Raw genomic sequence first — 13,704 nt, forward strand, 5'->3', positions numbered from 1 at the left:
GAGGAAGAAAAAATGAAAACCTAGAAACTATAAGCTCAGAAACACTTGAAATAGCTTTTGAAAAAGAAGCTATAAGTCAGTAAAATAAGCTAAAAGGTCTTTATGAAAAGACTGTTACTAAACAGGTCTTTTAACTTATAAGCCATAAGACAAAAGCTAAAAGATAACTTTTTTGGCTTGCCAAACATACCCTTAATCTCTTATGCTTATTTTAAGTTTTAAATTAAGTCTATTATGCGTAAAAAGTTTTAAGTTAGTCTCTTACGTTAACTTTGTCTAAAAGGTTTACATGGAAACTCCCTAATCCGTTTGGTTGGAAGAAAAGAAAGTGAGAAGGAAGAAAAACACGGATAATAATGAGGAATAAACTTAAACTAAATCTTAGTCCAAATTCATTCATTCATTCATCGGTTTCCGTATTTTCCTTCCTTACCACTCTTTTTCCTTCTAATCAAACGGACCATTAAGTTATTCATGCACTAGTCTCTCTTAGCAACATTTTTAAAGAAAATTTGTAGTGACAAGTGTGAGGAGAGTTAAATACAACATTATTTAAAAAAAGTTAAGGTTGAACATTTTATAAATGAGAAAACTCATAAACCTAATACTTTAAAGTTTTGGTAAAAATGTGGTGTTTAACTCACTTGTGTAGTTGCTCTCGACCAAATGTCCCTATTTTTTTCCCAACAAATAAGTTCCAAATGTTGCACTTGCTTTACTATTTATTAATTTTTCCCCTTTATATTATATCGATGGTACATTTGGTCTCTTACGTTTATTTTAGGTTTCAATTTGGTCCCTTACGTTTAAAAAGTATCAATTTGGTCCTTTACGTTTATTTTAAGTTTCAAGTTAGTCATTTCCGTCAATTTTGTCACATGTGGCAGTCAATTTGCATATGTGGACAGACACGTGGCACTTGTACACGCTGACACGTGTACTGTTCAAACGGTGTTAGTGACAAAACTAACGGAAATGACTAACTTGAAACCTAACGTAAGAGACCGAATTGAAACCTAAAATAAACTTAAGGGACCAAATGTGTAGTTAAGTCTATATTTATTATAACGAATTTCAAGCTAAAACTTGTTTAAGTTCTAGTTTAGGGAAGATCAAAACTAAAAAACTAACAGAAAACTTGTATAATCCTTAGTTAGAAAATTAGAAAGTCATTCTCCAGAATATACATATGATGCACAGTTCTGGAGTCCGATCATACATAAAAAAAACACAACGATCTTTATAATATAACAAGATCGCAATAACATAATGATAACAAGATATAATTAATAATTAATACATAGTAATTAATTTGTTGTAATCTTAAAATGGACTGTGCTGGAGCTCCCATTCAACTAAGTGGGTAACATTTGGAGCAGAGTTATCTTCCACTGGTATTTGATGATGATGAATATCATCACGATTAATGTCATAATAGTGATAAGCAGCTGCACCTGATAGCACTGCTAGAGTTAGCGCCTGGGCGTGCATCCTAGCATGGATAAGCCTTAGACTTGGCTTCATTGGAGATTTAGCTCTTGAATAAGCTACAAGTGTTGCTCCAATTCCAGAAGCCCACAATGCCCCTGTATTCAAAATATTTAATTAACACCATTTTGTTATAATTAAGTTCATATTTAGTTTAACTACTAAAAATGTAATAACGTTGCCAAATACATTTGTTATTTAATGAATTAAAAAAAATAATATTTGTTCGTAATTAAAGTTGAAGTGATGATGGGAGGATCACAGTTCGTTCATCCGCAATTGCAATCGGAAGGGGCTGAAACCACTTGATGTCATAGCTTACTCCCGAACCGGATTAAACTGATGGTGAAAAAGGAAAAATAAAAAAAGTTGAAGTGATGATGAAATAATAACTTACCAATGCTGGCGAGTTTGTTCTTTGAAACCCATGACTGAACTGCCTCCATGTTGTTATAAATTTATAATGAGAAGTGTATGTAATCTTGAGTCTATTTGGAGTTGTAATTTGGTGGTGAAGCTGTGAAGAGTGTTGTGAAGTGGCATGAATATTTATAGATGGGTGGGTGAGATGAGATTTGTTGAAGTTGAAAATTGTGGCTTATTGGTCCTTGGGTTGGGTTAGCCCATGGGTTTAGAGGGGTTAGTGTGCTTTGATTGGAGGTTGGAACACGGAAAGAGTTAAACTAGAGGCTTACTTAATCTGGTTTTGTTCTTGGTTTGTCTACTTTAGTAATTTTCTATTGTTAATTCTTCTACTTACCTTCATGCGGGCATGTGGAAGTACACATAGTAGAGCCAACAGATTTAAGTATCTGGTGCTCTGCTCAGATAGAATAAATAACAAGTAAACTGCTAAATATCCCCGAAATTTCAAAATTTGTTAAATACTTTCCGAAATTTCAAAATTCGTCAAATATCTCGAAATAGGTAAATACCCTCATGAAATTATAAAACGTCAATCAAATTACCCCGTGACGTGGACTCTGACTGGTAGTTTCAGGGGGCAATTTGATTGACGTTTTATAATTTCAGAAGATATTTATCTATTTTCAAATTTGAGGAGGTATTTGACGAATTTTAAAATTTCAGGGAGGTATTTAACAGTTTACTCGTTAAATAACAAAAGGGATTAGATCACTTGTTAAAAGTTCTATATCAGATTAAGAATGACCTAAAAATATGTTTATAATTGAAGATAGTTATCACTTTATAAGTTGCTTTTATAAAATTGAGTTTAATTTAACCTAAAAATTCAAAAACTTGTTCTTGTAAAAAAGTATCAACTTTTGCAACATACTTTTACATCTCTTTCTTTCCCTCTTTCTATATTCAATTCATGACACGCTTAAATTTTCACTTTTTTTAAAAAAACTCGGTATTCCATCTAGGATTTTTTTCTTTTAGTTGCAGAAGTACAATTATACATCTAATACATACAATTTGAAAAATATGGTTATGTTCTTGGTGGCAAAATCGGAATGTGGATTCAAGTATCTTTTTGTGAATGACTAATAGAGACGCAAGTGTGACAAAAAAATGTTATTCCAATAAAAGCTTAATTGCATAATTAAAAATGCTATGTCTAATTAAAAATTAGTATAACAACCAAGATTAAAAATTAAAAATGTTATGTCTAATCAAACAACCAAGATTACAGCTTATAAAAAAAAAAACCAAGATTACCACAAGGAATCTATTTCCTCCACCACCTCATCTTTCACCTCACCAAGAGTATGGGCGTGTTTGTTTCACATTTAAAAAAAATGAATTTTTTAAAAAAAAATTTAAAACTATTTACTGTTTGTTTACGATCATAAAAATCTATCTTTTTAAGATGGTGTCGTGAACTTATTCTATTTTTCTTCAATCAGCACTGTCCACGATCGGCACCCTAAAAAAACTGTGTTTAAAATTTAAATAAAATTAATAATCAGGAATAAGTGGGTCCGCCCCTTAAAGGGCCGGTCCCTTAAGGCCCTTTTTACAGCTCTTGATGAGTGATAAAAAAATGGATTTTGATAAATGGCCTGTTTGTTTCAGATTTTTTTTCAAAAAAAAATCACTTTTTTTTATTTTAGTTGTGTTTGTTTCAGATTTTTTTTTCAAAATAATTTTAGTAAAAAAATCATTTTTTCTTCAAAATGAAAAGCTATTTTCAAAATCTATTTTTTTTTAGAACAATTTTCTAAAAAAATAGATTTTTGTGATTGTAAACAAACGATAAATAACTTTAGATTTTCTTGAAAATCTTTACAAAAAAAATTTTAAATTTTTTTCAAAAAAAATCATTTGTTTTTAAATATTAAACAAACAAGCCCAAAAGTTGTTGAAAATAGATTTTCATTTTGATATTTTTTTACTAAAATGATTTTTTTAAAAAAAAAATCTAAAACAAATATAAATAAAATAAAAAAAAAAAATTTTTTTTGAAAAATCCGAAACAAACAACCCATATATCTCTGATTAATTAATCTCCAGCTATTAGAGTTCCACTAATATTTTTATGACGCAAGTTCCACTAATATTCAGTTACCCAAAATTAGTTCACGCTTTCTACCCAACTCAGATTCAATTCATCGCACACCTCGTCTTCGTTCTTTTCTTCCCGCCAACGAAAACAAAAAAACTGACTATAAAACACACACACACACAAACAAACACATCACAACAAACAAATCAAATGAGGAATGCAAAACGAAACCCTCTTTCAGATCTAACCAATTCAAACCATTTTTCATCTTCATCCGTTTCTTCATCAGCCACAATTCACCCAATCAAGAACACTCCAAACAAAACCTCCACCATTCGCCGAAACCATTCTCCTCTTTCACAAACCAATTTCAATCTAATTGATGTTAAGCCATCAACACTTCGTTGCGGAAAGGTAAATTACAACCGTCTCATCATGAGATCATCGATCTACATACATTTTCCCCAATTTCTAGTAATTGTTTGATTAATTTGCATAATTTGTTTTCAGAATCAAAAGAAAGCACTAGCGTTACCGACTCCGTTAACCGTTCGATGCCGAAAGGTATTTCTGGATCTGAACTTGAATTGCGTTGATGCTCAAATGTTGTATATCTGAATCTGAATTTTAATTTTAATTTTGCTTAATTTGTTTTTCAGAAGCAGCGTGTTGTGTCTACTGAAGAAGTGGAGCTTCAAGATTTCATTCAGAAACAGAAAGCATACTATAAGGAGATTGATGAATTTCAACTTGAGGAGGAAGAGGTCGAATCTATTGATGCATGATATAATATTTTACTACTTTAGGTTAATACATAAATGCAGTAGTAGAAGTTAATTGTTCATGTTGATATAGGATTTGGATTCTATATATAGTATATACTCTTCCCAATTTCCTAATTAAGTTTGTAATCAAGGCAAAAAAGTTGTTTAATATGGTAGGTAATTACACGAGTTCGTAAATTGACCTTAGAAACTCAATCTTGTAGTATATTTTTGCAATTCAAACCTTGATATGAATACTTGCCATGTTTTACAATTTACATTTATGATTTCTTGAATGCTAATGAAAAAAAATGCCAAATTATTCGGCATAATTTTGGAAATATAGATGGATATTTACTCGCTCGATACATATTATGCAGTAATATTCATTATTCAGTGATTGAATAATGAATATACATTATTCAGTAAAAAAAAAAACCTTATGTATAATAATCATACATACACATTGTTTAGTAATATTCACTCATATTTTCAGTTGGCTTTTCTGCAATTGAGTCTGATCTGTCCTTTACTTCCTGTGAGGGGCTTGATGCTACTCAATTTGACCATACCTTTGGCAAATGCTTTAAAAAATGCATCATTATTAGTAGCATATTTCTTCACAAGATTGTCGGTAGTAGAACTACCATTGAACAGCTCTTGGTCTGAATGGAGAAGAGCCTTTTTTGCTAGTAAGTTCTTGAAGTATAGGTTATCGAAATGGGTCGGAGTTTGATGGTCGAGGGGTTCGTGCACATTGTCATTTCCACTTCTGGGGCACTTGTTTTGTAGTGACTTGGCATATAAGGCATTAATGTTGGAATCATTGTAGATGTGTGCTCGAAATTGCACACATCTAGCTAGGCCAATTGTATGGGAACCTGTTATTAAAGATATATACTCAATTGAATTAAAACATAGTATAACCATATTGAACATTAATTGAATGCCAAGCATAATTTTTGAACAAAGTAGTGGTCATGATGAATCATTGATAAAGCATTAATATATAGTATTACTATGGTACCTGAAAGAGCCACCAAGTCTTTTACTGAGAGCCCTTGGTTAGCAAAATTTGTTTTGAGAGCACTTAGATTTAGAAAGGGTGCTGGAATTGAGTTATTAGCATCAGATCTACTAGCTGTGATTGAATCCCTTCTTCCCAAGCCTACTTTCCAAGAAGGGCCTCCTAGCTATAAATTTCAACAACCATTAAATATTAAATCCCTTTAATTAAAGGCATAGTATAATCATTGATTCATTATGTTATTGAGATATGATATTAATTACATGAACAACAGAGTCTCTAGCAGCCAGAGCAAGAATATCAGCACAAGACACAGCCCTTGGGCATGCTTTCTCCACTTTGGCTTTGATGTCATCAATCACATTGAATCCTCTAGCTGAATTATTGTTAGCTGCTGCTGTTTTTTCTCCTATGAAACTGCTTGTATCATCCAACAGTATTGATGCATCACAGCCCTGAATGATCATTGTGTTAAATGAAACCAAATAAAGTGAAATATAGATTAGATAACTAAAATCAAGTTAAGTTGTGTATATAGTTCAATACTCTATATAATATATACTCACGTTTACAAAACAATCATGGAAATGCAATCGAAGTAAGGAAGCTCCGATGCGAGTTTCTTTTTTAATGGCTGCTATGATTCCGTTGTTCACTATAGACAAAAGTTCCGGGCAGCTGCTGCAGTAGAAATCTGTAGATAACTTCTCTTTGCCATCTGCTCCAGAAATTGCAAAAGCAGCAACAAGAAAAAACAAGAGGAAGTAGTAAGAAGCCATGTGAGGTTTCACTTAGTACACAAAAACGAAACAATTGGTGCCTTGTCTTTCTTATAGAGTAATAACAATGAAGGATAAATTTCGGTAAATTATTTTGTACAGGGAGTTTTGTTGGGGATTGATATTCTTAAAACAAAATCAATTCAAAATTTAAATTTTGTTTAAAAGAATTAAATATAAAAAAATGACATGTGTGTTTATCTAACAAAATTTTAGGGTACTATAATCTTTAACTAAATTTGGTTATATATACCTCCAATTTTAAATATAAAAAAAGTTGTGCCAACAAAATTGAATGTATTTAGTTTAAAATTTGCACATGATAATTCTATCAAAAAAATAAACTTATACAAGATAAATCTAACTTTTTGATCTTATTTAGGACAGGATATTACTTAATTGATCCAATCCAATTTAAAATTAAATTGCTTTTACGTAAAAGTTAAAACAATGCTAGTCTTTTCATATGATAAAACTAGTGATATAGTATGTCTTTCTTTTCTTTTTGGTAATAATTAATCTGATTACTGAATTTCAAAGGTGTAATGTATATTTATATATGAGTTTAATTGCTGTGCACCGTCAGTGTAATTTTTTTTTACACATACATCCAATGACGCGTTGCCACATCATTTAATGAATGTGACACATCATGTGTTTTTAATGACCATACATGATGTGTCTGTATATTATTGGACGCATGTGCAAAATATCTTTACCCCGACGGTGCATATAAATTAAATTCTTTATATATATTGTACATCACCACACGATTCATTTGCATCAATGGTAGAGAACCAGCTTGAGTTACCCCCGACAAAACACAGTAGTATTGGCATTTTATTTAGGCACTTGTATCAATCTAGTTTAACTTTTTTTTTTCTTTTTCTTTTTCGGTTTGCCAAGTCAATCTAGTTTAGTTATGATTATCATATAATAATAGATAAAAGGAAACAATTATTGACACTGGTTGGAATGTCATTTTAGCATTTTTGTTTTTACCTCTAAAAAGCAGTGCTTATAATTGTGCCACTTTTGCATGGATTGCTCGTACAGGGTTCAATCAGTGTCATTTTTTGATAGGAATAGGAAGACCCCATAAAAATAGAGAGGCACCATGTGGTGGTGTGGGTGAAGGAACTTCAAAACTTTGTTTTGGTTTGAAGATCACATCGGAAAAAAAAATCCACAAAAATTACCATTAAAAAATAGTAATTTTAGTGTCTCTTTTATTTAAAAATAATAATTTAACGCTAAATTACATTCCCTCTACTCCTTAATATAAGTAATACTTGTTTAAAAACTTGACAAAAAAAAACTTGTTTAAAAAAATATAGTACAACTTTAAATCAAAAAAATAATAGAAGAAAATTTTTAATTTTTAAATTCATTGAAAATATATTGTATCTGGTGACTAGATAAATTACATTCTTAATAAATCCAAAAAATAAATTTTACGGAGACATTAGTGATTACTATATGAGTTTAATTGCTGTGCACCGTCAGTGTAACATTTTTTTACACATGCATCCAATAACACGTTGCCACATCATTTAATGAATGTGACACATCATGTGTTTTTAATTACCATACATGATGTGTCGGTATATTATTGGATGCATGTGCAAAATAACTTTACACCGACGGTGCATATAAATTAAATTCTTACTATATTATATAGAGGAGAAAGATGGTCATGTCGGTGATAGTGTAAATCACGTGTAGGGTACACAGTAATAAAGTTGTGGTATTAGGTTAAACAAAAACAAAAAGGTTGTGATATTAGGTACAAGTCTATGTCAAAAGTAAATAAATTTTGTTGTCCTATTTTATAAGACTATTTTTAAAGTTAAAGGTGCGTTAATTAAATTTTTACCAAAATACTCCTACTTTTTTTGAACCAAACAAACTTAATTCATATCATTAACTAATAAATGTTCAATATATAAGGAAATAATATCAAATCTATGGAAACTAGCTCAAACATTGGCTTACTTAAATAAGAGAAATAAAAGATAATTATTTCACTCGCTTAATAATTGAAGGGTAATTATAAAAAGAGAATGTATATTATTAACAAGTTTAATGTAAAAATAAATTTTCTTAAATCTTGCGCTTTTGTCAAAGAAATTTTACATATTATATATTGAGATGAAAGTAATTTTATTTTTTTTGACAAAGCTGTTCTCCCATGTTGATGCTTAGGATTCCGCAATCTAAAACATGAAGATATCTTTGAATAATAGTATACTCCATCCGTCTCAAAATATAAAAATTCATTGGTCATTGTACGTATGTTAATACATAAATTTGATTACGAATATATTTAATTGTCTATTAGTAAAAATTATAAAAAATTGATATTTTGAAAATGTTCATCGAAACAAATCAAACAAAATCTTATATGATAATATTTACATTTATATACTTTAGAAAAATACGGTCAAAACAAAATATATAAATAGTGTATTTAGTCAAATATGTCTTATAAAATGAGACGGAGGAGTATATTTGATCAGACGACATATTTGTTTGTTTGAGGGACACAAGAGTGAGAAGAGCAATTATCAAAATACCGTAAAAAAGAAGAGTAACTATCAAAATAAAGTGATGGTGGATGTGTTATGGCCGAAGATGATGATGAGCACAGAAGAATTGGTGGGTATGGGCCCAATACCTCAAAGAAGGTTCAAAAGAAACAAGATGAGACCCAAGTACTTAAATGATTAGAGTGTTTTTTTTCCCGCTCTCTATCTTTCTCGCAAGTTGTTTGGATTTTTAACTAGCGAGTATTAAAGGGGCATAAATTCTGAAGAAGAAAAAACTAGTTCGCTACTTAAAGTACGAACCGAGTTTACACTTTTAACTATAAAAAATATAGTCATATGCTAATATGTGCGGTTAGAGGTTAAAACAAAAACAAAAATATTATAGGCGTAAAGCAAAACTCGCCCAAATGGCGGGGGGACAAAACACCTATTAACCCTTTTAATTATTTTGTATGGTCTTGATTGCACTAACAATTTGTGCAGTTCTGATTGGATTGACATTTTCAAATGGTTGAACCCGAGGAAGATGAAGTTGTTAATTTATCAGATTTTCTGTTTTTATGTCAATCTTTGTCATATGCTGTTATGGAATCGTATCATTTGAAGTTGTTTGCTGTTGTTTTTTTACGAGATTTGTTAAGGTTTTCGTTGAGTGTGTTTCAATTGCAGTTTTGGAAAAGAATTGGAATGAGTTTCGAAAAGTTGGGATTTAGAAGATAAATTCCAATTTTTTTATATAAGTATAGATTATGAAATGTGTTAAAGTTCGGAACGTAGGTTCCGAAATCGACTATTTTCAGATTTTGGTTTCCGAAATTAAAGAGCATTTTGGATCATAGAATACAAACGAAACTGAATCCAAATTTAGGGTATTTGAGTTTGTTGGGAGGCCTGAGAACATCTCATGGGACCTAAAGAGTAATTTTCTTATTTCTCCTAACCAAGTTTAGTTCAGCCATTTTCCTACTTGTATTGGTAGCCCCGTAACTAAGCCCATTCATGGATCGTTTTCTTAATTATAATTATTTTATTTCAAAAATAAAATATATAAACCACCATTTTTAAATATAAAAAAAATGTTTGGTTAACAAAGAGGTAAATTATTTGCTACCCATGAAGTTTAATTGGATATCGATAATCTATATAGTCGGAATATTGTTGGGAAAGAACAACAAAAAAAAAATAAAAATTGGGAAAGTAATAAAAAAACATCTCCACACAATAAGCAAAAATAAACATAATCTCCACACAATAAATAAAACTAAACAAAATCAACTGACAATAATAATATTGCTAAATCTGCAATAATTTATTACTAAACCTACAATTTTATAAGGCCAAATATGCAACCTCTCAAACTCTCACACAATTACAGTTTTTTACAATGGACAAAATAGCAAATCCTCTCGACTACTCCCTCTGACCTTATATATAAGAAAAAATTCACTTTTTATATTCATTATAAAGTTAATGAATCTTGACTACAATGTTGTCAAAATACATTAACTTTACAATGAATCTAAAAATAAAACTTCTTCTTATATATAGGATCGGAGGGAGTACAATTTTTGCACGGAAAAATTACAAACCCTCGTCTCAAGACTCACAACTACCTAAGCCTTAATATACACTAAAAAAAATTAGAGTTGTCGTGGTGACCAAAACTCAATATCTCCATATTTTTATTGTCAAAAAAAAAAAAACTATCCCTATTTATTATAACCTTCTACCTCTTTTTCTTCCAATTACTCGATGTTAGATTTATTAAATGAGTACCCACTTTGACACAACATATTTTGCCTTCATCCGAAGTCTCATATCTCTTCACTTTGTTATCAACACTATCCTCACAATATCAACATCATCTTCATTACCAACAACATTCGCAGAAGGAGCACTTTTCTACTTTTATGTTTTCTCCTTCAGGTTTGCAAATCTTTCATGACTTTTGGACATTTAACTTGTATTTGTATGTGACTAAACTCATTATATCGTCCCATGCATTCATAAGTCTAGATACCAACTCATTAAATTATTAATATGGTCAAACATATTACATTTATCTTCCATCTTCGGTGAGTACAAATTTATTTTTAGGCTTAACTACATATTTGGTCCCTTACGTTTATTTTAGGTTTCAAGTTGGTCCCTTACGTTTAAAACGTATCAATTTGGTGCCTTACGTTTTCTCCGTTTGCATCAATTAGTCATTTCCGTTATATTTTAAGTTAACTCCATCATCCACCGTTGATAAAAAAATGACCATTGCAATTTTCATCATCCACATGTATGATTATCATGGACTCCCTACACTGAATAAATATACTAATAATGAATTGATACAAATGGTCAGAATTTTGGTTGTTGATAATGTGCACAAAAAAAAATTTCAATAATATTAATAATGAATTGATACAAATGGTAAGAGTTTTGGTTTTTTAAGTACTTTTTCCGTCTCAAAATAAGTGAGTCATTAGTCATATTCATCTTTCATATATCTTGCTTTGATATTATTTTTCTATTATTAAATAAAAACAACTATTAACATATAAGATGTTGTAGGGTGGGATGAATAGCTCAAATGGTTAAGTTACTTGAGCTAAGGGTTAAAGAGTTGGAGGTACATGGTTCAAGTCCTGACAAGGAGAAAAAAACTAACATAACATTGTAATATACTAACAACTAACAATTTGCCGTTAAAAAAAACATTGGCATGTGTGACGTAGTCAATTGGGCCACTCATTGTGTGACAGAGGGAATATATGGTTAGAGCTTCGATTATTGGCTCATGCATATAGAGAAAATTTTGTAGGGAGCTCGCAAACGGTAATGTCTATGATATAAGGGACCATTGGTCTCGATGAACTTTTTATTTCTTATTCCAACGTTGTGCCCTGACTTACAAGATTCCTCTCTCACAATTAGGGGACCAATAAAATGATAGGAATATGAATGTCAAAGGTTACAAGTGATCACTAATTTCAAAGCCAAAACAAAAAAGTGTTAGCCCCTGTCTACTTCACTTTCCTTATCTCTAATTGTTGTGACCTGACATCTAACAATTCAAGTTGAAGATGCTGCTCAATTTGATGTTGTATACTATGAATCTAAGTTTCTTAAAGAATGTGATTTGATTTGTTTACCAATAGATGCCAAGAAGGTACATGTATAAACAGTATTCACACGCATCCAATATCATTGGCAGCAAATGAAAATGATACAAAAAATGCTACTATTGTTGAGTGTCGTCGTTATACAAGGGTACATATACTCTGCAGTGATATCTTTTTGTAGTGAAATTTCAATCGTTGATTGTAAGGTTGTTAAATTCGACAATTTAATAAGTTGGTTTTGCTTAGGTAGGTAGACTCGACTCATTAATTTGATACATACAGTAAATTCTTCGAATTTATCTCGTATTAAAAAATAAGTAATTACATATATACTTGTATTTTTTTGGTTACATACTTATATACTTATATAATTCGATAAATACATTAATAATTCAAACTTTAAACTTAATTATAGAGAAAATAAATAACAAATCACCATAACGTTTCACACTCATAGCTAGTATCAAACTAAGTAAATTATCCCACAAATAAAAAATAAAAAACATAATGAATCTATACTATATATAAAGAGAATACGTGAATTTTGATGTGGACTTTAACAATATCCTTGATTTTTTTTTTCAGTAGCAACAAAATTTTTTTATTAACAAATTCACCATAACATAAAACACATTTTTTTTACAGCAAAAATATTTTATTAACAAACTGATCATAATATAAGACATTTTTTTTTTGGCCCGCTAGTGATCAATAAAAGATGGAAGAGTCAAAAAAGACGTCGTTTTATTTTGCATACGTTTGCTTAACTTGTGTGTTGAAGAAAGAATGTTAAAATTAATTAGAGCTTCGCTTTAATTTCTCTAATGATGTGTTTGGTTGTAAAGAGAAACTAAGAAGAGAGAAAAAGGTGAGAGAGAGTTTGAGAACAGAGAAATAGATGAGAAATAGAGTAAATTTAATGGGTTGTTTGGTATAAAATAAAGATAAGAGAAATAGAGAAGAGATAAATACTATTATTTTTAAAAGTACAAAAATACCCTTCAAATAAAAAATTTCACATGAGATGATTTAATTAAAAAAATTCCTTTTTCTTTAAAAATAATCTCTTCTTCCCTACCAACCGACCTAGATTGATACGGATTGAACCTAACTCCACCTCAAAATCATGATTCAAAGGGGAGGATTGTCCAATCCTATATAAACCCTCACACCGGGTTCATTACTTCCAATGTGAGACTCCAAGTTGGGTTCATGAAGCCCAACTTGCACATGGAAATCGGTAACAAATCCGCCCGTTGAACAACCGGCATGCCCGATGGTTCATTATTCCCCTTTCTTTTATAGGGTTCATTCTTCCCGTTCGGTCCCGGCGCCCAATGATCGAACTTGCTCTGATACCAATTGATACGGATTGAATCTAACTCCACCTCAAAACCATAGTTCAAATGGGAGGATTGTCCAATCCTATATAAACTCTCACACCGAGTTCATTACTTCCGATGTGGGACTCCAAGTTGGGTTCATGAAACCCAACTTGCACATGGAAATCGGTA

The 13,704-nt window shown here is 30.7% G+C and overlaps 3 protein-coding genes across 3 annotated transcripts; 1 reads left to right on the plus strand and 2 right to left on the minus strand.

Moving 5' to 3' along the window:
• Positions 1 to 1,127: 1,127 nt before the first annotated feature.
• On the minus strand, positions 1,128 to 2,044 carry LOC123894858. Its single transcript, XM_045944939.1, has 2 exons — positions 1,886 to 2,044; positions 1,128 to 1,586 (listed from the first exon to the last, which is right to left on the minus strand). The coding sequence occupies exons 1-2, from the start codon at positions 1,932 to 1,934 to the stop codon at positions 1,324 to 1,326; spliced, it is 312 nt and encodes a 103-aa protein (XP_045800895.1). The 5' UTR covers positions 1,935 to 2,044; the 3' UTR covers positions 1,128 to 1,323.
• Positions 2,045 to 4,012: 1,968 nt separating this feature from the next.
• LOC123894857 lies at positions 4,013 to 4,996 on the plus strand. Its single transcript, XM_045944938.1, has 3 exons — positions 4,013 to 4,372; positions 4,469 to 4,522; positions 4,618 to 4,996. Exons 1-3 carry the CDS (start codon positions 4,169 to 4,171, stop codon positions 4,741 to 4,743), a joined length of 384 nt encoding a protein of 127 aa, XP_045800894.1. The 5' UTR covers positions 4,013 to 4,168; the 3' UTR covers positions 4,744 to 4,996.
• On the minus strand, positions 4,927 to 6,747 carry LOC123894856 (peroxidase P7-like). The gene is made up of 4 exons (XM_045944937.1): positions 6,316 to 6,747; positions 6,013 to 6,204; positions 5,750 to 5,915; positions 4,927 to 5,603 (listed from the first exon to the last, which is right to left on the minus strand). Exons 1-4 carry the CDS (start codon positions 6,526 to 6,528, stop codon positions 5,215 to 5,217), a joined length of 960 nt encoding a protein of 319 aa, XP_045800893.1. The 5' UTR covers positions 6,529 to 6,747; the 3' UTR covers positions 4,927 to 5,214.
• Positions 6,748 to 13,704: the final 6,957 nt, after the last annotated feature.

The sequence above is a fragment of the Trifolium pratense genome, linkage group LG7, assembly GCF_020283565.1.
Source record: "Trifolium pratense cultivar HEN17-A07 linkage group LG7, ARS_RC_1.1, whole genome shotgun sequence".
Classification (NCBI taxonomy): domain Eukaryota; kingdom Viridiplantae; phylum Streptophyta; class Magnoliopsida; order Fabales; family Fabaceae; genus Trifolium; species Trifolium pratense.